We start from the raw sequence: 26160 nt of genomic DNA on the forward strand, positions 1-26160 counted from the left end.
ACGCTACATGTTATTGTTCTCCCTGATTCTATGAGCAAGTACTGCCAATGCTGAGTTCTTTGGGGAAAGACCATTTCAAGCCACCAATGCAGACATGGACAACATGACTGTCTGTATAAAATAATATACATGTATTTCTCCACATATCCACTATTCTAGCATACTTTATTTTAACCTTATTCATCAAGTTTTGTATTTCTCTTGTACATTTGTTAGTAGCTCAGTATGCTCGCTTAGTCTGTCTAGTATGTTACATGTAAAACAACTGGGCAATAATCAAGATTAGATTAATGGGTGTGCAAATTAAACTGCTCCAACACCATCACTGAAAAACCTGGGGTGACTGAATAATAGTTCTAATCAGATTAGGAATAAAACACTTTACTGAATTTTCTCACCTAAGGAACCGCATTCCTGACTGATTGGTTAAAACAGTGACCTGAAGCTTACCTGATTTCGTGAAACACTGCCATCCACTGGGTCAATGTACTCAAAGTTGTCGGTTTTCTCCACACTGTAGACGTTGCTTCCCACAGCAAATTTTTGATTAGTAAAGGCCTTGTCAGTGATTACAGCCTCCAGATCTCTCATGAGGTAATACGCCGCTCTGGGATCTACACCTTCGTAATCAAACCTAGCAGTTTAGACACACAAACACAAGAACATCTTAAAGTGACACACAAAAAAACTTGGCTCTACCTTCTTGATTCAGGAAGTCATGTTGTAAAATCAACTTACCAAAACTTATATTTAAAAAACTAAATTCCCCAAACCTTCAACTGCCAATTATTTATCCAGATTTAGCAACCTCGTCAATGTCACATAAGCAGGGTTAGTGTAAGAAGCTGTGATGGGTATACAGGTCACTAGCCTTTGACTCTGTGTCAGTGGAGCTGTGGGAAATTGGCTATGGGAATATGAATATGAAGGAATATAGGGAGCTATCTGAAGTGCCTTGGCTCTGCTGGCTCTCTCTCGTGGGGGAGCAGCTAAATAAAGGATCATCCGTGCCAGAACAGAGCAGGCAGATAACGGCAAGGTTTCTGTTCACTTCTAGGGAGGAATATTTTGTTTTCCTAGAGCAGTGGCTTCTTCCTATGTTGTTCTCCCTGCTCTAACATACTTGAACTAACTAATCAGCTACACAGAGTGCGCAGAACAGTGGTACTCCTGGATCTAGATTTGAATGGGAGAATCACTGGAGAGCTAACAGAATCGAGGGAAACATCTAAAATGCTCTCTATTAGTGATGACTGGCTTACAGTAAGTCAGTTTAGACAAACTGTCTCTTTGCCAAATACAGCGCTACTCCACTGCAACTGAGCAGGAACTACAGATGGTCTGAAGGGTCAAACTAGGAAAATGTGTTAACATTTTATCATGTTAATGTGCTATTAACACATTAATTTTGACACCACTTCTTAAAAGATGACCAGTATATCATGGAGTTAATCAGTCTGACAGAAAACCAACCTTACCTACAATAATAGTTGCGGCCTAGCTTGGTCCAGTGGTCCCGCACTATTTCCTCCACCCCCTGTTTACGCACAGCTATGATGGACAGCCACACTAGCACTGACCAAAGGCCATCCTTCTCTCGAATGTGGTCTGAACCTGTGAAGATAGAGACACATGGAAGGAGAATCAGGAGGTTTGCTGCAGCATCACTGATGTCACTTGTTGAAACAAATGTGTTATTTTCTTAATTCTTTTGTAATTCTCTAGACAACAATGACAGGCCAGTGACTGATAACACAGAACTTCCAAATGTTCCAAATAGAAATAATGATGAAGTCTAAACAAATGATTTCCCTTGTTGCAGTAGCCATATATGGGTTTGGAGGAGCACAATCTGCAGCTTTCTATAAACGATGACTCTATTTCACTCTCTCTCTCTTTCTCCCTCACTAACTCCCCACTCTCTCTATCTTGCTCTCTCATGACTCATCAGTAAAGGAGTTTTTCGGAGTCTGGAGGAGTTTGCCAGTAGAGAGCACTCTCTCTTTCTCCCTGAGCTTAAATGATTCACTGGCCTGTCTTCCTTTTATAGCAGAAGAATGGTAGAGGTTTGCGCTGTGGCTGAAGTCTAACACACATTACAAACATAACAGCCAGAGCTGTCTGAGGTGCTGCCACTTATGATGAATGAATCAATGGTGCTGTGATGTTCAGTGTTTTGACTGGTGGGCTTTACAGGCACTATTGTGGGGTCTCACTCAATTTAGAAAGTGAATAATAGGTGAAACTGAAGACAGAGTAAGCTCACTCACTGTGAGATTTTAGCCCTATGTGAGCTGGATTTGTTTTTACTAGGGGAGATACTATAATTTAAGTGATTAATTGCAAGATCTGTGCAAACCTGCAGAAATGTCCATAGTTTTTACCAGTTTGACAATTGTAACTGTTGACCAAATTACCTTCTCCAATCTGAAGCTCCTTCATTAATACTCAACAACTTCATAATGTAATAATAAAAACTGCTAATGGACACGGCCACATGTGCGTGGCGAGTGTGACACCTGTGGCAGTATCCCATATAACTCAGTAGTAAATACCCCTTACAGTGATATGTCATTATATGCAGTAGTGTATATAATTTACACATATTACATAGATATAATTTTGTCTTTCGGTTTACTTACTTTTGGCAATAATTTTGTTTATGTAATATATTTTATTCATGTGAAAATGATGTGTACACTCAAATCAAGTCATTATATTATCTTTTCAGTGCAGAACCTCCCATGGTAAAAACAATCCAGCTCAAATAGTGCTTTTAACAGCACCTTACAAAAAAGCACTCACCAGTTCCAAAGCTTTCTTCTCCACAGAAAGAGCACCTGCCTGAGTCCATCAGGTTCCCAAAGAACCTCCAGCCTGCAGGAGTTTCATACAGAGCCACCTTCATGGCCTTGGCCACTCTGTACACAAAGAGAACACATGACCATCACTAAGCTGCAACCATTCTGTTTTGTTTGGAACTTTTCTGTAATATTTGTACTGTTTTGACACGATGATTTTGTTATTTTTATTTTCTTTGGGACTTCCTTGTTAGACAACAAGCCACTGATAACTAAAGAAAAGTATGACATACTTGCAACACTGTCTCACTTTTACAAATGTTAAGATGTTTGCAATCTGTTTCAGCATCTATGAACTGCATCTATGACTCATAGTTCAGCTGAGAAATACACTGTATCACTAATCAACAAGCTTGATGCTTACTCAGATAGGTCACTCTGATATTTGAGCTTTTAATGTGTTAAATCTGAACAGCTCTCAAGAAGAACCATGTGTTAAAGACAGAAAAATGCAGAAACTGAAGAAGATGAAGAAAAGAAGAAGATGATGATGGCAGTGGTGATGACAAAGATGGATGTAGAGGACAAAGGAAAAGAAAAAAACTGAGAAAAAATGTGACACAACGCCAAACACAATCAAACAAGTTATGAAAAGAGCACTGCCAGACATCATACATGAAAGCAAGGGCTGAAGATACATCCTCTTTTCCAGGACAGGCCATTTCTGCTTTACATAACATCCTTGGTTGCGCACCAAAAGCTGACCTTTTGAGTTTGGAATAATACAATAATACAGGTTACAAATGTGCGAGCTTAATAAGGCAAATGGAGCAGGAACAAAGTGGGATAACCTTTTGGCTAATGTTTGTTTTGAGTTCAGTCCAGGGTTAGAGCCATGCATGAAGGAGAAGCAGAGAGGAGATGAGTGAAAGAGAGAATAGGGAGGGAGAGAAAGGAATGGGAGGTGAGGCAGAATAACAATCTGCTGAGAAAGAAGAAAGATGCTGTCTGAATCCAACTGCTGATCCCTCTCTCTGAGACAAGGTGCAGTCACGTCAGTGGACACATTCTCTGATTATACCAGATCATTCCAGAGAGTGGCTTTAAGCATAAACTGCATTATATGAAAAGCTTGTAGACAGGCCTCTTAAACTCTGCACTCACTGGTCACTTGTGAGTGTCACTGCTGTACTGAGATCAGGCCATCATCCAAAGAATATCTGGTCTATAGAGGTCCTGGAGTCAAACACTGACCAAACATGACTAGGGTAGTGGGGGAGCTGATAAACTGTGCAGCAACAGGTGGGCTATAGTCTGTAGTTGTACACCTAAATTGGACCTATAAGCAAAGCTGTTTCTAATAAAGTGGACAATTATGCTGTATGCTTTTGTCATTAGCCATAGATCTACATGTACTGTTTCATTTATATTCACTTGCTGTATCTACATTAATTTAGGCCCAATTGGCTGTAAACGAGCAAAGAAACAAGTCAAAGAAACTAAATTACCAATCCCCTCTCCTGTTTGTTGCTCTTGGATACTGAGCTACATACATACCTATTTTCAGACACTGTAATTTGGCATTATGGGTAGAGAGCTGCTGAGAGAGGGGAGCAGTAAATGAGTGGAGCTGGGCCACAGCTGTTTACTCCTGGGTGGAATTACTAAATAAGAGTAAAGCGGAGTTATTCACTGGGGGACATGGCCTGGAATGGAAAGCTTGGCACAGGGACAGCGAACGAAAAATTTTGACCCCTTGACTTCTTGTTGACGATTTATTCGCATGTCTCAGGCCAACACAAGCAGCACACCCAACCCTTCTCAACAGGATGTCGACATGTTTCGTGTTTTCGGAGTATGTGAGCGTTTGGTGTGCGTGTGTATAAGACAGTAACAAAAAGTGAGGACAAAAAGAGAGTAAAAAATTAGGAGAGTCTGTTTGTGTGAATGCATTTGGATGGTAAAAAGAGCTGGAAATAGAGATATAGTACTTTGTAAAAATAAGAGACTTGCTTTCAGTTCTGTTTTTCTACATCTCCAAAGTTAAGTCTTAGAAGCAGTGGCTTAGGCAGAAATACATTTTTGGACAGGCCTGTAAAAAGTGGGCAGGCTAGTTTGGTAGATACAATTTCCAAATGTGCTAATGTCCCACAGTGTCATTATATCAGGCTGTAACCTATTCCTGACAGCCGTGCAGTCATGTGTACGTTTCTATTTCATTGCTTTTTCCCTATTGTAATATTTACGTATTCTTGCAATCAACAAGAATACTGGATTCACATAAACACGACCAACAGTGAAGCACCCTTTACTGTAAAGACCATAAAGCATGTGTCTTCTTGTCATAGACACATTTCCTGACAAAGATGACATGTCTGAGGTAAAATCAGACAGCTTAGATGTGTAAAGATGAGGAAAAACAACACAGCAAATTTAAAAAGCTAAACCTACTAACTGAAGCCAAAAACATACGGTCATGGTGGGTAAGGTCCATACATATCTTGCCTGATCTTTGATCAGCTGAAGTAACATCATCATTAGATGTTTGCTTTGTTACTTTTCCTGGCCTATTTCAGCCTTTTTGTTAAAAAAAAAACAACGACAAATTTTTTTGGCTTTAAATGAGCATAAAATGACTTGCTCTATGGGCCAGAATTTTAACTTCAAACATCCTCAGCTAATCTTTTAACTGCAGCTGGAGCTTCAAATTTAAACACTGGCAAGCTGATGATAATGAACTGTAGGCTTGATGCAATGGCAATGGCAACAGTTGCTGTGCAGTAATTGGAGGGATGAAAAAACAAGACAGAGCTTGGGGAGAGCGTCACGATTTGATTGGTCATAATAAAGTTACAGCACTCACAGCAAACAAATGAAACTGCATTATCTTAAAAATTTGGCTTAATGAATATTCTGTCCCTGTTTGATTGGGTAGTCTTGTGATCAATCTGCAGGCCCAGGCTCACCCAGGCCCACCCATGGCTATGCCCCTGCTTAAAAGTTGCCTTCTCTGCTTCTTACGATTCAAATAACCCCAAATGCATTCAGTGATGTTGAGGACTCTGGACTCTGAGGTGGTCAGTCCGCTGTTCTGAGAACACCAGCAACTTGCAAATTTGATTTGCAAATTTTCTTCTTTGTTGTCTACTTCTTCTTCTCAGTAATGACTTCTTGACAGCTACACATCCAGACCCACAGTGCTGAGTTGTCTTCCCACAGCGGAAGGATGAACAGAAACACCTGTGCATTCTTTCAGATCTGAAGCGAGTCTGGTTTTCTCCTATGTCTCCTAAGATAAAAGCTTTAAGTACTGTTTAACTGATCATGAAAGTTTAGTGGTTTATCAGGCCTTGCATGGTTGTTAGGAGTCCCACTTTCTCTGTATTTTCTAATGATGTTTTGAACTCCAGTTTGGAAATTCCTGTTTTTACACTTGCCTTGAATTTTCCTTTGAAGAAAAAAATGAATGAAGGTATACTCCAAGGTTTTTGAGCATAATCTCTACCTGTCATATCTGTATTGTATAGTCAAATACCATGGATGATAATTTTTATATGTCTCCCTGTACTTAGAAAAGAACAAAAATCCTGATTACTCCTTATAATAAAAGCCACTAGGCAGTCGCTTCAACATCTGCCCACTGCCCTATTGTATTGTTGAGTCAAGTTTATGTTTCTTTACTAGGTACACGGAAATGTTATTACCCATGTAAATCTACCATATGCTACAGAAGCAGCAGACAGAGATTAAACTGAAAATACTGGTGTACTTCTTTAGAACTAGCACCAGCTGCTTCTGACCTGCTGGCAAAGGAGCTCGATCTGTGGCCCACGACCGCCGAAGTTGAAGTGACAGATGAGCAGATAAGTGCACTCACAGTGCTGTGCCTTGCTATGTTTCTCAGGGAAATTCTCTCCTCTTCCATTGCCCTAAGATGGTTCTCGTTTATGTCCTGTGAAACATTTGTCAGATCCAAATACTCCCAAGTGCAGGGAAACATCTTAAAAATGAGGACGTGCATTCCAGCAGTGTTTGCCATGGCCTTCCCTCGTAATCCCTCTTCAACGCACCACCACGGGACAAATGAGTAAACAAATAAACAAACACAGTTGCTGGACAGGATGGCTACAGCCCTGCCTAAGAGTTGCCAGGAGCAGAGGAATGCTAACACATAACATGTTTCGAATGCATCCATTCCAATTGTTTTTTGGTGAAAAACAGAAACTCGTTCGTTTCTGAACTACAGTCGAAACCAGCTGTGGTCAAGCAACTACATATGCATTGTGCTGTCAGGTTTGCACTTCACGTGTTTGTATAATGTAGGGGTGGGGAATATGAGGATATAACATCATTACAAATTACATCACTACAAGCTTTTCTAAGCATATCGTGCAAAATGTCAGTACATGAAAGAACACTGGCCAACTGCATATTTCATTAAAAAGGGTTTTAGACAGGTGGTGTGGAGTTTTAGGTCAAGTAGCAAGGCTGTCTATGGCTTTACCCTGCTGACTACGCTGAAAGTCCATGGGAGCATAACTGGTCTTGATTTAGTAAGACATAATAACAGTACACAAAATGTAAAAAAAAATCACTCAACTCAGTTCTGCTGGTGAACTGTATTTCAACTGATGCAACTGCCCTGTCCAATGGCTTCTATTATATGTGTGTTTTGAGTTTTCTGTTCTTTTCTAAGAACAAAGAAAATGCTTTGAAATTATTCTCTGTGGTAATTGAGGTCAATTACCACAGACAAAGCTCATTAGGTTGAAAAATGTTGGACTATTCCTTGAAGAAACCACAACAAAATATTCAAATAAATACACACATCATGTAAATGTCTTCAAGTATTGTGATATTATAGCATGATGTCTGCTTTTAAGGCTCCAAAATATCCAGCTGCATCTAGCTGTGGCTCTGCAGACCTAGCCCCAGGCTCTGCAAAGCCTCAGCTTGGGCAAATGTTTGGCAACTAGCTATCAAGCAATGTATTGTGATATTATATTGTGATATTATAGCATGATGCCTGATTTTCAGGCTCCAAAATATCCAACAGTATCTAGCTGCCCCTCTTTGCTCAGTCTTGGGCTTGATCTGGAGAATCTTGATGTCACTCAAAATTACAGACAATGAACTCAGCAGAGCTAAACTGATCTAAACTAAACTGTACTGAGCAGCTCATCCTGAACAGGCCCGCACTGCTGGCCTGACTGTAGTCCTTCAGCCGTCCAGAGCAAAGAGGCAGATGTTTCCTCTCTTCATTTTCACCTTTCATAACACTCACCCCTCCATACACCCACATATGCACACACACATGCACACTCAATAAACACAACTTATCAAATACTAGGCCCGGCTGCTACAAAGTAACATGCACACGAGAACATACTCAGAAACGCACTGATACAAACACTTACACACACACTCAAGCCTGCATGTGCACACACACTCATACAAGCTCATCTTCTCAAACAACAGATACACACACACACACACACACACACACACACACCACACATACTTATCCCCGCTGCATAAACACACACTGTTAAGTGGCTGAGTGTTTAAACACCCAGCTACACTAGCGGCTGTTCAGCACCTAAAAAGGCTTCCAGCAGCAGAGAGGCCATGCAGGCCACACGCTAAAACAACATGAATCTCCCACACACAAACTCACCTTCTGTTCCTCAAAGCAAGCTTCGAGCCAGCTCTCACTCCAGTGATTAATCATGCTAGGAGCTGGCTTTGGAAACGCAAATTAAGCCTAGCCTTCAAATAAGTTACAGCCTCACTAGTGAGTCTCCACTGAAAATTCTTTTTAGTCTAGGGCTAAGCTTAGTCTGAGGACCTCTCGCCATGTTAGGAGGTATGGAAGTGAAAAAGAGATGACATTATTATTAATATAAACGATTAATTAATAGTAATCGAATTGGATGTATTTGCTGTGAACTGAATTTAACTGAATTTGAAAATCAAAAAAATGAATTAATTTGGATTTTTAAAGCATTGTTTTTGTAATTTAAAATATTTGGGAATGAATTTGGTGGTTTGAATGGGCATTTCGTACATCCAAGTACCAAAAATTCAAGCTCTCTTAAAGGGCCCATATCCCACATTTTTCTTTTTACATTTTTTACAGCTTGAGGTTCTCTTATAGCATGTGTGGCGTTATGTTCAAAATCGGTCAAAATTCATTTTTACATGACCATTTTTCAACTTCTCTTTATTTCTTAGAATCAGACACGCTGTTTTTGTTACTATGCCTTTAAGACTGATACATGTAAATTAGCTCTGTTCTGATTAGTTGCTCTGTATTTTGCCTCATTCAAAAAGCATTCAAACTTCAGTGTGAAAACCCAATTTAGTTTCATAAAGCAAATGAAAACAAATGCCAAGAGTTCAACAGTTTGGGCCTATGTGGGGTTAATATTTGGCTTAAAGATGGGTGTCATGGTGAGACATATTGTTAAACTTTGTGTATATTATTATACTTATTAATATTATATTTATCAATATCATTATTATTGTTATTAGTTTTTTCTTTTCTTTTTGATGCTGGGCTTCTTAGTACTTTGTACTTGTATGAACAGGCCATGTCATAAATGCAGCACTGGGCATGGGTTGGGTTGGGGCTAAGGGGCTGCTAAACTGCTGCAATTGTAAATCACAAGAAACACAGTTTGGGCCCTTAGCGAAAAAACAGAACATCATGCAAGTAGTCCAACTCACTTTTAGCCAAGTTTTATGCCCTCTAGACCGCAGCAGCTAATCACAAAGGACCTCTAAGCAGCCAGCAACTTATCAATTACACAAAGTTTACATATCAAGATGCAGTTTACAGATTAAGATTACTCCTGAAAAGACACTACATAAAACCAGTGAATTTAAAACAAAACTTAGTTCAATTTAAGGAAATATTTTGATGACTATGATTTAAACAGTTTTACGACTCCATCCCCAGATGCCTAGATGGCAGAGGGTTGCCAGAAACAGCATACTCAATACAAAATATTTAAAAACAAAACAGTTTGTATCAGAGCAACACCAGTGACACAGATCAGTGTGTTTACAACATTGAGTTTTCATATTTAAAGGGAGGAGTTTGCAGTGCTGAACCAAGGCCTTTTCTGGTCCATAACAGTAGGGCTAGTGGGAGATTATATGGTAACACTTCATTTGAAGACTACCTACATAGGGACCTCATAACACATGCATAAGCAGTGAATAAAGTATTTATCAAGAAATATTTGAATATTTATAAATAGCTTATATTAGTATCAGGAAGATGATGCATGGAGTAAATGACATAATGTTGACATAAAGGGGCCTAAAGTGACAGACAGATATAACATTGTTCTGAAGCATCATTCCAGAGTAATGGAACCTACCTATAAGGCCGAGGTCTAGTTAAAAACTCCATTTATCGGTTCTATCAAAGATTTTGATGCCTTCAAACTTAAGGAATATTTCCCCGTATGTATTAATGTACATATTCCCATACAAAAATTGTACCCTGTCTATATTACTTGGATTTAATTGTATTTAAGAGTCAAAGTAAAAGCACTATGAGTTACTGTAGATATTACTCTATATTATTTTGAAGAACTAAGAAGTTCTAAGGAGGCCTGTGGAGCTGTGGATATGAAAAACAGAGTTAGTTGTACATAGGCGTCCTTAATAGTACTACTTTAAACTTTAACTCAAGTAGAAATATATAAAACTGTTATATGGTGCTCTTAACTAGGTATCTGCCTAATAAGTTCCATTATTTGGAAATGATTCTTCCTAACAGTGTTATACATGGAAAAATATATCTCACTGTAGTTTAAGACCCCTGTTGTTACTTACTTCATAAAACATCTTGTCGCCTTGTGATTAATACCATAAGCTGCTCAAAAATACTCAAGTACTAATATAGAAAGTTATTCAGTGCTTACGCGATTGTTATGAAGTCTCTACTTTGGTAACCTTCAAACAAATTGATGCCGAAATGTATAAATGGGCTCTTTTCTGATTGGCTGTCCTATATTATCCCTCAGTATGAAGAATCATGTTATAAAAAGGTATTATTCTTTTTTTTAGACTTAGTTTCTGTCTAAAAGTAAATTATAATCATGCACATTATAAATTTCACATAATTCATTCATAATGTAATTTTTGCCCTAAATTTATAATGCCCAAGCAGAGCAGTCTGTTTTTTTTTCAAGATATTAGCAGCTTGTTATGTTACATCACCTCCGGGGTAACTCTATTTTAGGTGCCTTGCTCAAGGGCACAGCAGAAGTGCAGCGGTGCACCAGTGAATGTCCTGCCTAGGATTAGCAACAGGAACTGTCCAGTTCCACACACAGACTCCAGACCCTAGTGGACAACGGTGAACCACCAAGCCACTGAGCCCCTGTAGCTGATTTGAATCAATAGCTGGATTAACTTTACAAAGACAGCTAAGGCTGATGTGAAGACGTCCGGCTTCCCATGGAAAATGCGACGTCAGAGTGGAAACAAGACACCTTTTGTGCACAATGAAAAAAATAACTCCTAATTTATTAGTAACCCTCTCCTCTGTATAATCTCTAGTATAGGAAAGCACGAGGGACACTCAGCTATTATTACACATAAGAAGTCACAGCTTCAGGACAAAGCACATTCCCAGAGAAGTCCGTGTCTGCTAATTACAGCATAGATGTTCTGGGTCCATTTTTCTGAAATTAACACTATAGGCTTATCATTCATTTATTAATCCTAAGATCTTATTATTCAGTAACTATTATAAAGGATCCAGAAACTACTATGAAGCTTGTTTGTAAGATATGTAGTTATAGAGCAGTAACACTGACGTGGTATTGATGTGTTAGTGTGTGTTGTGCTGGTCTGAGTGGATCAGACACAGCAGTGCTGCTGGAGCTTTTAAACACCTCAGTGTCACTGCTGGACTGAGAACAGTCCATCAACCAAAAATATCCAGCCAACAGTGTCCTGTGGGCAGCGTCCTGTGACCACTGATGAAGGACTAGACGATGATCAACACAAAATGTGCAGCAGCAGATGAGCTATCGTCTCTGACTTTACATCCACAAGGTGGACTGACAAGGTAGGAGTGTCTAATAGAGTGGACAGTGAGTGGACACAAAAACTCCAGCAGCACTGCTGTCTGATCCACTCGTACCAGCACAACACACACTAACACACCACCACCACGTCAGTGTTACTGCAGTGCTGAGAATGATCCACCACCCAAATAGTACCTGCTCTGTGAGGGTCCATGGGGGTCCTTACCACTAAAGAACAGGGTAAAAGGGGGCTAACAAAGTATGCAGAGAAACAGATGGACTACAGTCTGTAATTGTAGAACTACAAAGTGCACCTATATAGCAAGTGGAGCTGATAAAATGGACAGTGAGTGTAGAAATAAGGAGGTGGTCATAACTTTATGCCTGATTGGTGTATAATGATATTATAAGATGAAGTGACATTACAGTTCACTGCATGTAGAAAATGCTGTTAAAATATCTTTAGGTATATTCAAAATTTCAGAATTCCATTTTGAGAAGAAAGATTTTCCAGAATCCCATTTTGACAATTTTGACATATGCACATTTTCCAGGATCCCAGTTTGAGAAGTCTGAGATTTTGCAGAATCCCATTTTGAGAAGGCTGAGATTTGGGTATAATGTATATTTTCTGGAACACAATTTTGAGAAGTTTGACCATATAGTATGCAAGTAACTTGAACCAAGTCATGAGTCATTAAACATAAGTCAGGCATTGCATGGGAGGGAATTCTCTAACATATGACAAGAGTGGGTGGCTAGGAATAAGATCACTTCCCATTTTACTGCCAGTATTAATAAGGGTGTTGCATTCTTCCATTACAGCCAGTTTCCTGTCAGATCAGTGGACATGCCAAACTTTTGTATGAGACAGAAAAGTGGGTCAATGGACATTAGAGCAAATAAAATTACAGCTGAGGGAGCATGGCCCCCTGTTTCCAGCCCTAACATACCGGACACATGCAGCACTCACATTTGATCTTAGGTTTGAATGCCTACTATTTAACAAAGTTCGTTCAAGAATATGTTATGGTCCCTCAAATCACATCATTTCCTTCATCCTGGGGTTGGGTAACATTAAATAAGCTTGTCTTTGGGGTGATGGAGCTCAGAGTTATTTTTAGCCTGGTGAGCGGTGAGTGTAGGAGCGTAGGGATGAGCTAACTCTGTTATTCATAGAGAGTGAGTCCCCACTTCATGACTTCTCGACCCATCCCCGTTTCTGCAGCCCTCATACTGTCTCTACTGCCATCTGACTGCTTCAACCACCCTCTGATAAACTCTAGAGCAATCTCACTGCATCTAAAGCCCTCTGACTGCTTCTACTGGTCTGTAACTGGGAGAGTGGTCTTTTAGTCACTGTCCACTTTGGAAAAAGAGTCCCCAGGGATGGTGTCCTCCCTAATCTCTCAGCACATCAGCTATTCCAGTAAATCTGCCAGATTAGAGAGCCATTTAAGTGCTAACCTCTGGCAAAACACAAACATGCTTGGAAATTGTCTAAATGGACATTATTATTTGAGTATTATTAAAACATTTTATTTTTACTAGAGTGTATTTTACTCAGCAGACTTGTTGGCAATAATGAGCTGGGGCTTTCAGTGCTTGTCTGATCCCTGGTCTCCACAGACAACGGATCAAACAGTCAGCTAATCAAGGAGTTTTATTAAGTTGAATTTACATTCACAAAAGCAACTGAAGAACGATGGAGTTGAATGTTTGTTTCCCACTGTGTATACTGATAAGGCCTCTTAACCAAATGATTGATTAAACATACACCACACTGAATAACCTTCATTCATTTTTTTAAAAAATCTGTAATTTTTCTTATCTAGATCTGTTCCTTGACAGCAGGAACCTCATCCCTACCATCCCATGAACAGCGCCATTACTTTTCAACCAGTGCTCTTCCTCCCTGTTGATTTGAGAATGGAAGGCTCAAAAGAGGCTGAGTGAAAGATGTAGCTCAACAACTGTTCTTTCTGAGGGGGGAGGTGTGATGTTAGCTACATTCCTACATCTACTTACCCACATGCATGAATTAGAGCCAGCTCGTTCCACTGCTCTTCCTGCATGTGTGCTAGGCTAACGTTAATACTATGATGTACAGCACTGTAAGACCACCCTTTCATTTATTCAAGTTTCAGTCAACATGGCCATTAAGTACAAGCTATTGTGTTTAGTGAAAAGGCGGCAACATATATTTAATAGAAAAATCCATAAAAGCCTCCAACACCAGTATAATATCAAATCTATTACTGTATAATTTGTTCACGCTTTACTTTTTTGCACCTTCTTGCAATTTTTTTCATACTTAAAATTTTATGGACGAATGAGTCAAAATTTAAGATCTTTGGAAGTAACAGAAGGCAGTATGTATGCTGCCCAAGCAATGAAAGACTTTTTGAACCATGTATACAACCATCAGTTAAGCATAGTGGAGGATCAGTGCAAGTCTGGAGATGAATAACAACGTGGAGTTGATTTATTTTTGACTGAATGCATTCTGAATGCTGATAAGTACAAACTAATTTTAATACATCCGGCAATATTGAAAGATGAAGTTCATTCTACAGCAAGCAAACTGCTGAGAACATCCAGACGCACTTACCAAACAAATAAGCTGCTGGTGCTCTCAGAACAATAGACTGGCCACCCCAGAGCCCATACCTCAACATCATTCCTCATGTGTTTAGGAATACGTGGATCATGAGAAGTGGAAAATGCTATAAACTTCTTAGACTGAACTTGAATAGGAGTTTACAAGAAGCACAGAAAAATGTATCTGCAGATTTTGTGAAAAAAAGAAAACCTAAAAGCAAATCTGAAAAAATTGAGGCTGTAATAAGGGCAAAAAAGTTGACACAATAACCAATAATACTGAAACCTTTGCTGTTGAGGTGTCTTTGTAATTTTCTGACAATGAAAAACTTGTATGTTATAGCCGTTTTGACTAAAAATCAAGCAAATGAAGGGTGGTCTCTGACTTTATGACTTCTGAGGAAACAAACTAACACCGCATATTTTTAGAACAGTCCATGGTCTTGGCAGTGGCCCTTGTTAATCAGTGTTATCTTTCAGATATCTGTTTGTTCTAAGACTTGTTAACAACTGAACAGATGCTAGCCAAAAGTTTTAAGTATGTAAGTCTCTCTCACCTGTCCAGGGCCGTGCTAGTCGGCATGCTGCGGGCAAAACCGCGAATGCCCACCTGCCTGAAATAGGGGACGCAGGACAAGTTGGCAGCCATCACTGCCAGCGAATCTGATGGGTTCACGAAGAATCCATTCTGACCAAGAATCATACAGCGATCCTGCACACAGAGGAACCAGAAATTCCGAGGAAAGAGGATATTCTTTAGGTGATGTTTTGAATACAGGAACATCAACTGAACAGTACAAATGTTTGAAATATTATTGACAAATATAAAAAATAGTAAATTAAATTAAAAAAGTGCAACTAAATGTTCATACAATGAATCTGTATCAATTCCTCAAAGATTTTGTACTTATCTCTAAAAGCAATATTTTTAAAATTCCAGGCAAAAATGCAGGGCTTTCCACTATAAAAGTCAATGGAATGAAAACAAAATGAACAGAGCGCCCGATCAAATAACACACACGTTTCATTGAAAAAGCTGGAAATCAACCGGCACAACAAGTGAAAGCTGGCAATGATCAAGCTATAATGGGGTTTAGTGGTGTTGGCTAGCATTACAATGTCCTTTTGATAAAGAGAAAAGCATGTAAATGTGCTTCATAAATCGGTTGTTAATATCTTTTTCAGCAATAACGAAAGTTTTTCAGTATCAGATGGTCAACAACCCTCACCCCATCTGCATCAAATGCTGCACCAAAACCAAACTCGCCGCCCTTCATGGAATCCATCAGCGAAACAGCGAATGTAGGGTTGGGGTTGGGGTATTGGCCCCCAAAATCCTCCAAAGGAACACAGTTCACCGCAGAGTTTGCAGGTGCCCCAAGCTCATCACACAAAATTCTCCTGACATAGGGCCCCATCACTGAAAGAACACACACCAATGGCTTCATATCAGGTCAAAAGTACTCTGGTGGTCAGACTGGATACTGGAGCAACTGGCATTTATCCATGACCTAAGACTGTTCATAATAAGAGTCATGTGTGAAAGAGGCTCTAAGAGGAGGTTCTTACCTCCATTCATTGCATCTATTCGGATCTTCAACTGTTCTGGACCTGTCAGCAGGCTCTTAATAGCACCGAAATCAAAGATCCCACGAAGCATGTTCAGGTAGATCTCAACTGAATCCACGATTTCAACTGCAAAAAGAGATACAGACTGTTTATTTCACTGCAACAAAAGACAGCGGCAAATTTTATCTACTCTCAAATCTGAATCTAATAATAAGAAATGATAACTTGAGCTTGGAGTAAATTTGAAATCAAACCTCGGAAGGGCTTGAACTTGTTCTCCAGGTCGAAGTCCTGGCGCCCCAGGCGTGACAGGTCAATGTGAAGGTCAGGGCAGATGGCGTACTCCTCCAGAGTGCGGCTTACTTGATAGATCCTGTCCATCACTGTATCTGGAGAAGGGCCTGCAATAGACCCCATAAAAAATTGTTTGACTGCCTTAAACAGAATAATGTAGGCCTATATATTTCAGTCTTGTGTTTCATTTATTATAAAATTTGTGTGGTTTTATGTACAGAAAACAATTGTACGTCTTCTTTACATGACAATTTTGAAACCTCTATTCTGATTGGCTGCCTTGTATGGTGCCTCATTCAAAAAGCAGTCTAGGCTGAAACACTCCTTCGAACTTCGGTGTAAATGGGTGAGGCTGAACTGTTGTATGATAAACTGTTGTAGGATGCAGGTTTTTGTGACATCACTACACTACAGTTTTTGGTCATGGACTTTTAATCTAAACAAGAAGTATTTGATCTCACATGTCTGCATCCACATGTTAAATATATGACAGTTTCTCACCTCCATTAGCCACATTGAATTTGATGCCAAAGTCTCCAGCTGGGCCTCCTGGGTTGTGACTGGCCGTGAGAATGATCCCACCAATGGCTTTTATCTTCCTGATGATGCAGGACACCGCTGGCGTGGACAGGATGCCATTGTGTCCAATCACTAATCGCCCTATCTGTGAAACAGACATCATAAGTTATCAGGTTTGTAATAAGAATTCAATAACATCATTACTATTACAAGGTTGACCAACCAATATATTTAGCCGCTACATTTGCTACACATTGTCCAGCAAGCATCTACTCTGGCAATTCTACAATCTAGAGATGCTTTCATTTGTGATGCATATTTAAATGGTAATACCTGACTGATATAAAAATGTTGGAAGGAGCATCAAATTCAGATAAGCAATAATATCAGCCAGTGTAATTTTATAACAGTTTTAGTAAAACAGGGCTTAATTGACTGATATGACTATCCAATCAAATGTGAATCTCAGTACCCAACTGTTCAACTCAAATAAAAAGCAGAAACTCACATATAAATCTTAAATAACTATATATACACCTTAACACAGGTAAATAACATGAAATCTCACAATGTTGAGTTCTCAAAAATTTGCATATTTAAAGCAAATTCGTTCTTTTTAACAAAAACACCTCAAAAATGAATTGAGCTCACACACACACACACACCACACAAATCATGTGGTATTATACTATCTTCATTTCTAGACATAACTGGTGCAATATCTGGGTTTTTCCTCCAATAAATCTTAATACTGGCTGATTGTGTCTCCAAACAATATAATGGTTAGGTCTACTAGATAGCTGAGAGACAGTGGAATGGGGTGGATGACACTGAGGAACCTAAAGCAGTGAGTAAGGGGCTATTGGCCTGGCATGCAGAGGTTATCATAGCAAGCATAACTGGGTCTGAGGTAGGCTTTAAAACCTGCAACCTTCAGAGGCGCCAGCCACAGCTACTGTTGCATACCAGAGCGACCACCACATCCCCCCAAAACACACTGGCACTCAGGGTCTGGGATTAAACTGACCTGAGAAAAGTGTTTTACATAGAACAGAGTGATGATGGTCTTGTCTGTTACCAGAAAGGCCTGACCTCGAGTCAGCTGCTTTGAAGCACATTCTCCAAGAACTTATTTTAGTCAAAGGTCTGTTCGTTGTGATCAATTCTAGGTATGAATCATTCAGCAGGACCTCTTGTTACCACATTTCTAGACACTATACAGCTCGAACAAGACGTTTGACTGCAGCAGGCTGGACATCACAACAATCCATTGACTCATTAAGCTTTACAAGAGCAGCCACTTTCTATTAATAGTGAATTATCTGCTGTATCATGCAAGCATTTTTAATGATGACCCAGCACACTGTCACTCTTCTGCTTCTGCCATCACTGTTACTCTAGGCTTATCTGCTATTCATTAGGCTAAATGCTTAGCTTGCTGCCTGCAACTTACTGCCTGTATTGGCCAGATTGGGGCCTGGGAAGCGTGAAGAATATTCCACCAAACTCTTTGAGAAGTGTATCCTTATAAGGTGTTGGCTCTGGATACACATACTGCTGGGGAAATCACAGCCTGAATGCTACATGCCCCTGAGACTAACTGAGTTTATATGTGTGGGTGAGAGAGAGAGAGTGGTGGGATAGAGAGAAAAAGAGAGAGAGAGAGAAAGATTCTAGGCTGAATGTGGTTGGGTAACATCCACAAACGCTAAACACACTAACCATAAATGCTCATGATTGACGAATGACAAATAGGATTATACTGCACTTGGATTGGAATGCTCAGACTACATTTGACAAACACTTCCTATGACCAGTTGAATGTGTTTTGAGGGGCTGTGTTTAAGGGTAAAAGTGGCTTGGCCCCCAGCCATCTCTCTGGGTTTCCCCCTGCCGCTGGTCTGACCGGGGAGGTTAACCAGAGGGAAGCAGTGCGTAGGCAGGAAAGGACTGGAGGAGGGATGGCACATAAGATAAGACATGATGCTCATAGCTGGACCAGCAGAAAACTAAGTACTCTCCCAGAACTCTTTCCAATTATGTGATCATTTTGAATGGTGTTAGATCTGCTGCCAAATGGAAGATTAATGTTCAGCTATGCTCACATTTTCTGTGCTGTTTTTCACTAATGCCCCCTAAAAGGCCAAATATAGGCAAATGAACACTCTCCACCAGGCTTCTATCATCCCTCTCTTACACGGCTAAGACTATACACATCTCAGAATAAATGTATGTACTACAAGGTGAAGTCAGTTTTCCTGGACAGGGATTGAGCCTAGTCTTGGACTACACAGCATTCTGAAGGGAGATTTTCCACTGAAAGGAAAAGGTAGTCTAGAGTTAGGCTTACTCCTTGACTGGGAAATCGATTCATGGTGTCTGAAAGAACTTAGCATTTTTATACTTGACTTCTGGGAGATAAACAAATGAGCCAAGCATGAAATACAGCTGCCATCACCTTCACTGCCAAATATGCCCTGTGTTCCACGTTGGATTTGGCAATTCCACTTTAATATCACGTATAAACAGCTATTAATGAGATCTGCCTCAGAAACAGCACTTTGGCTGAACAGAAAATCTGGCAAGCACTGGTAAGTGCTAGCATTTACAATTAGTCCTTTGACAAATGCTCTCTAGCGTTACTTACAATGACAAGTACATATGTAAATAGACATATAGCTTAAAAGTCTTAAACTAGCTTGAGCTAAATTGATTTACACTCTAACAATAGTTTCCAAGGAAGTGATATGTGCTTAAAGTGCGTCTGCACTGATAAAACTTCAGAAATAGATACACTTCTTTGCCATGAAGGGTTCACAGATGTGAACTGAAGCGATAAAGCTCAGCAGGAGATGGACCTGCTCATACTTTCCTCAGTGAGAAGGGGCAGCTTAAACTTATTTATACTGATCTACAGGCAGTATTTATGACTTTTTAAAAACTTCCCTCTGTGAAATCTTACCCCATTGGCAGCAGCCATCTGTACGATAACTTCAGTAGCAGCTCGGCTGAAGTATCTTCCGTCGCTGCCTACAACCATGGTACATCCCTGACGGTCCCTCAGGTCGATGGAGGACAGGACGCTCTGAATGTAATTCTGGAGGTAGTTCTTTTTGCTCTCAAAAACGGCCGTTTTCTTCCTCAGCCCGTTAGTCCCGGGTCTCTGGTCATCGAAGGGGGTCGTCTGAACCGTCAGCACGGGTATAGGGTTGGTCTCCATGATGATTTGTGAAAGAACTGAATCTCCTCTTGCTAAAAAGAGAGCTGCTGCTTGACTGAGGAGGGCTCGAGCGCGAACAGCACGCGGGGAAACTTCTTGTTTTCACCAAAATACGAAGAACTGTGCAGCAGCGCGCGCATGTGCAGGGGCGGCGTAAAAGTGCATGAAAGTGTCAAACTGAAGACAAAAGATGAAGAGAAGTCTGACAGGATGGTCTGTTAGAGCTCAGCGGTGCCTGGGCTGTCGAGCTGTGTCTGACGCGGTCTTCTGTCAGGAGGAAAATCAGGGGGGGCTACAGAACTCATTCAGTCCTCGCCCCTGACAGAAATAGCCCGAGGTGCGCGCGCGCGCGCGTGCGTGTGTGTGTGTATGGAGGAAGAACAGTGGAGCTCAGCTGCTGTGACGACTCCACTGTCCATGGAGCTCAAGGACTCTCACCTGGAGCCATCAGGCACAAAGAGCTGGAAAAGGAGACGAGTTGTTTTTGTTTTTCCCCCATTTTTATTAAAACAGATTGATCTGTTGTTTACTTTAAAGGGCTCACAGTGTGGAGGGCAGAATTTTTATCACTGCTTTGAAATAAGAGTTCGCTGTAAACACGTCAACACTGCTGAACTTTTCCTGTTCACGCCCCTGTCCAAACCACACGATTTCAAACTATGTCCGGTATTTACTTACATATGCCATGTAATGCTCCCTAGTCATCACTTTAGCCCCGCCCACTCACACTTAAGTTATAAGCAGTGTTTCATCCTAGACTGCTTATTATATGAGGAACAATACAGGACAGCCAATCAGAACAGAGAAAATAATTCACATAAATCAGTCTTAAAAGCACAGAAACAGGGTGTTGGTCATGTAAAAAATTCACATGAATTTCACAGGTGAGGCAAACGTAGTTTTTGTACACTTCACATGTGAAAAACGTGACATTTCTGTAAGGGTTGTTTTTTTGGCACATAAACCCACACAAATGTCCTAAGTGGACTTACTGTTGTCTTTTTTGGACTGTGTCATTAAATGACTCACTTGAGCACTTTGAAAAAAAATGTTTAAAAACATGTGCTCTGGAATTGCTTCCAAATATTAAAATGGGTATATCTCACATTATTAAAATATTATTACATCACTTTGCCAAAAGTAAGTAAACTGAAACACAAACCTGTGTTGATGTAATATATTTTTTTAATGTGGAAATAATGTACATATTTGAATCATGAAAATTCAATGCATCACATTTTTCAGTGTAGCTAATCTATACAGTGTCATACAGACCACCATTCAGAGGAGGTAACCTACACAGATTGTGTATATTGATTGTAGCTTAATGAAAATGCAATGAAAATTAAATGTTAAAGAAACCTGAAAATGCAGTTCCTTTACTACACAAAGCAATAAATATCAAACAGTACACCCCAAGTCCTGCCCAAAGTGTGGTCTGCGGGCAATGTTGGCCCATGGGGATGTTTGATTAGACAGAAACGTTACCCTCACCTCCTAACTCAATGATATATATTTTTATACTGTGTGTAGCTTATTAAATTCTTATTCTTATTTTCCTTTTAAAATTGTACTGCATTTGAAATATTTCCATAACAATATAGTGTAATGATAGCGAATACATTTTTAAAAACTGGATTTGAAACCCACCTGCCTTCTTTATTTGTGCATTGTCTTTTTGGCCCTTGGCCCATCAAAAACATTGCACTGGCCCTACAAAACAAGAGGTTTGGACAACCCTGCCCTAATTATTTTATGATTTCCCTATGGCAGGGGTGGTGAACTCCGGTCCTGGAAGGCCAGATTTGATTCAACTCATCGGGTAATTACCTGGTTTAGTTGGTTTAATTACCTGTGCTAGCAGAGATAATCACATCACCAACCTGTGCTGGCTCTCAGTTCCCCACTCCTGCCCCACGGCCTACAAACTGAAGCTTGTACGCCATCTTGTGGACATTTCAAAAACAGTCCTCTGCAGAGTTGAACTGCAAAGTTTAAAGGGTGCCACACTGCCTTTCACAAGTTATGAAAAAAAAATCATGAACTGTATTTATTTACAGTTGAAAGGTCATGACACAACCCCCCCAACCAAAAAAATGTTTGTTTTTTTTGGTGTATGTGTGTGTGTGTGGGGGGGGGAATGCTGTGACCCTCCAATTGCAATTTGCAATTAATTACAGAAGTAAAACTGTGCTGCATATGAAAACAACTCACATCCACATTTTTTAAAAAATAATATAATAATCACATTTATTTTAAGGGGACACAAAATAGGCATTTTTACCAACATAATTCAAATGCATTATTACGAAACATGTTCCACTTACATATATATTAACATCATTTATAACTATTTACATTAAAGCTGTGATTTAAAAACAAATGTGTTTGGATACACAGCGAAAATGCACTGTACTTGTAAACTACACACATGTACAACAGCAAATGAGTATCAGCAATAATAACATTTCCAGGAGTCCAGCAGTTAGGAGTAGGCCACCCGGAGTGTTTCTGCAAATGGCAGCGTGGACAGAGCAAAAGAAGTCCTGGGCCCTGGGAGCCATTGTGGAACCACACAGGATGGTGGTGGTCGTGGACAGAGGTACTCGGCTGGAAGCTGGGGGACAGAAGGTTTGTGTCCTGCAGGGCTTGATTTAGCCATGATGCTGTCGATACTGAAAGAGCACTTCTGAGTTTGGCCTTCAGGCCTTTGCTCAGGGAGACTCAGACCAAGTTCTCTGGCTTTAATGTTGGCAACATTCTGGTACTGAAAATATGGGGGTGGCAGGACCACGCTGTCTTGGGTTGGCAAAACCATTCCATCCTGGGCTGGCACATATCCAAGGGGGGAGGCATGTGTCAGCACCCGTCCAGACACACAGTAAGGTCTCCCGTAAGGACGATAACCAATGTTTGGGTAAAGTAAGAGTCCGTCTTTGGAGTATTCTGGCTGGCTCCTCTTAAACCTCTTCCTTCGGCGCAGGAAGCTGCCGTTGTCGAACATGTCCTCTGAAGCAGGGTCGAGGGACCAGTAGTTGCCCTTCCCCGGATTGCCCGGTTCCCTTGGGATCTTAATGAAGCAGTCGTTGAGCGACAGGTTGTGCCTGATGGAGTTCTGCCAAGCTGGAAATTTGGCCCTGTAATAAGGGAACTTGTCGCTGATGAAGTGGCAGATGCCACTGAGGGTCAGTTTCTTCATCGGGCTCTGGAGGATGGCCATGGTGATGAGGGCGATGTAAGAGTAAGGAGGCTTGACGGAGCTGTTCTTCTGCTGGCTTGGGGTCGGGGTTTGGCCTGAGGTTGGGCTCTCTGAGCCAAAGCTGCTCTCGCTTTCAGCAGAAGACTCCTCTTCAGAGCTGCCTCCTTCCACGTTGGGCTCCATTGATGAGACCTCCATGAAGACCCCAGTTAAGTTTCCTCTAGCCATGCTGGATTCTTCCTCGGCTGAGAAATTGGCTGCTTCATCCGTGGAGAGGATCATCATTCCACAGGCCAGTAGGGGACACGGGCTCCTTTCTGAGCTTGTGTGGTGTGTTGTCTCTGTGGCTGGTGGTCTATCAGGAGTTCGAAGGGGCGGCCTATTTATGAGGCTCCAGCAGCCTGGCAAGCTGCACAATGGCCAATAGGAGCGCAGAGCCACCGCGGGGAGTCACAGCTTTAGCCAGGTGTGGGGGGCTTCTGACCTGCTGGAGCTTCACAGAGCTCACGTCGTTCGATTTCCAGTATAATTCGCTAAGGTTAAATCGGGTTATCGATGTTAGCTTATTAATTAGGCTTGATTAATTGGCGCATTGGCGATTAATGATGATCAAACATAATTTCTTCGGCTCCATTAAAAGTAGTGCAGGTAACAGTTGGCTCTATGATTAAACACAACTAAACTGCTGCTTTCTTTTCTTGACTGACTTCTAGAAGTGCTAATGAATGTAACGTTAGCCCATTTATGCTCAAAGCTTGGAGGCTAACAGGCTAATAATTAGCACAAGGAGCAAATAGCCTATTATAAAGAAAATAATTATAGTTTCTCTTTAATTGTAGCCAAATAAATTCAAGCAAAATACCCTGTTCTAAGGAAGAACTGGACAACTGATCAGTTAAAGCCACTTATCACAATTATCACATCAAAAAGTAAACATAGCCCAGTTTGTGTCTGTTATTCTGTTACGTGGAATTTGTAAAGCGACCTTGAGTTTGATAAAGGCACTACCGAAATAAAACGTTATTATTATTAAGAATAGATAATATTCTGAATTTAAATGATACTGACAGATTATGGGAGATATACTAGCTATATACCAGAGCCGCTGTTAGCCTGTTTGCTCATTAGCAAAGCGTGTTGGACAGTATGGGCCCGCAGTGCTGCTCAGCAGCGCCCTCTGGCGGCGGGGCTGATTCTGCCCGCAGGCGGTGGCTCTGGCCGTGAAAATGGCCGTGACTGAGCTCCCCGCTGAGCCTCAGCACAGCAGCTCAGAGCCACTGAACGGCTCCATCAGCATGAGAATAGAGGAGGAAACGCTGAGAGCCGCAGCAGGGCGCGGATACGTGTTACCAACACTGATCTGATCTCAGCTGCAAATGAGAGAAGCACTTCCTCACCTGGGGGAGCCTCCTGCCCTCCATGCACATTTATGATCCAGAGCAAACGAGGCATACAAACGCGCCACGGCGTCCAATGAAACATTTAGCTCGCCTATGAAACGTGGTTTGTTATACAGTAGGATGGGTTCGCTTCTAATCGGTTACAACAAGACTACTACTAAAAAAAAGGTTTAAAACAGGAATTCAAAATTCTTGATTAACTAGTGTTAACGATTTTTAAATTATTTTTACTTTTTATTGTGTTTTTTCAAAACAGTATTTTAGGAATTCAAGCATTTTTACATTTCCCTATAGACAGTAATATGTTCCTCTCAAATATCAACAAAACTTTTAGTAACACAAAAACAATGCAATGCTCAAATACATATTTGTTTCCACATTCTTAGTACTTATAAATGTAACATTAAAAATTAATTTAAGGTAAATTTTTATAATTTACACTGCCCTTAAGTTTTGCTTTCCACCCTGTCATGCTGACTTATGCATCCATAATAATAATGCACTGTCACAATAAGTGACATCATTTAAGCCTTAAGAGCAGCAGAGTTCAAAAGCTGGTAAATTTGATTCAATATTGGAAACATGTCCAGCCCAGAGCACAAAATGGAGACTGCATTTTGCGATATTGACAAAAAAGTCATCCAATAAACTTCAGAAGGTCTAAGCTTGACAGCAGGCAGTGTGGCAGCCAGTTTAGTCTGAATATTAAAATATTAACCCCCCTCACAAGTGTGATGGGGCTGTAATTCTCATTATTTTACACAAAAATAAAAACGTGGCGTGGGTAAATCAGTATTTTGGTAATAGCAATGTGTCATTGAATCTATGGAAAAACAGTGATTTCTTAACATGGAAAAGGCTCTGATCTCATGGAATGACTCACGTTTTACCCAGCGGATACTTAATATTCAAGAAATGATCATTTACTACTAAGACAGATTAGGCTGGCTGTGAACCCTCGAACGAAGTTGAAATACCCTGTGTCTGAATATCCTGCACACAGTTTTCTTTAACTGTTGTGACGCCACACAGATGAGACTATTTAGTTCAAACATTAACACATATGCTTTTAACACAGTGTTAACAACTAACACCTAATATTATCTCAGTTAATACTGATGACAAATCAATTTTAACTAGGGTGTTAATATAAGGTGTTAGTAACATATTTTGACTTTTAGTAAATAAACCTTTCTGACTGACATTAGGAGAGAATAATGCAGTCTTGTTTGAAAAATATAAATTCACAAAAACTAAACTAACTAGTTTTCCCTGACAAAGTGAATTTAAGCCTAAATCATATCCGAACCAGCACGCTAAACTGTGTCAACTATCAAACAGGCATCTCATAAAAACCAACATGAACCCACAGTTTGCAGCTGAGCAATAAACAGAAAAGTGATCTTGGCAAACGTCAATATCTTAAAATTCCCCCCAATTTATTCAGTTCGCAATACTTAAAAAGTACTGCATGCAGAAGTGAGCCTCTCTTGCTTTCCGATATTAA

At 40.4% G+C, this 26160-nt stretch overlaps 2 protein-coding genes across 2 annotated transcripts in view; both read right to left on the minus strand.

Annotated features, from left to right (window-relative positions):
* pgm5 (phosphoglucomutase 5) overlaps nt 1–20387 on the minus strand; it is a 37937-nt gene extending 17550 nt beyond the window's left edge. The window contains exons 1-9 of the mRNA XM_036579439.1: nt 19797–20387; nt 16817–16979; nt 16276–16422; nt 16022–16147; nt 15682–15872; nt 15010–15164; nt 2806–2921; nt 1479–1614; nt 451–634 (exon numbers count right to left, since the gene is read on the minus strand). Of these exons, the coding sequence (XP_036435332.1) occupies nt 451–634; nt 1479–1614; nt 2806–2921; nt 15010–15164; nt 15682–15872; nt 16022–16147; nt 16276–16422; nt 16817–16979; nt 19797–20054 (1476 nt within the window). The 5' untranslated portion in view covers nt 20055–20387. The remainder of the gene's footprint in view (nt 1–450; nt 635–1478; nt 1615–2805; nt 2922–15009; nt 15165–15681; nt 15873–16021; nt 16148–16275; nt 16423–16816; nt 16980–19796) is intronic.
* A 2152-nt stretch (nt 20388–22539) lies between these two features.
* Nucleotides 22540–23535, minus strand: foxd5 (forkhead box D5). Its single transcript, XM_036579760.1, has one exon. It carries the CDS (start codon nt 23533–23535, stop codon nt 22540–22542), a length of 996 nt encoding a protein of 331 aa, XP_036435653.1.
* Nucleotides 23536–26160: the final 2625 nt, after the last annotated feature.

This window comes from Colossoma macropomum, unplaced genomic scaffold, assembly GCF_904425465.1.
Source record: "Colossoma macropomum unplaced genomic scaffold, Colossoma_macropomum, whole genome shotgun sequence".
In the NCBI taxonomy this organism is placed as follows: domain Eukaryota; kingdom Metazoa; phylum Chordata; class Actinopteri; order Characiformes; family Serrasalmidae; genus Colossoma; species Colossoma macropomum.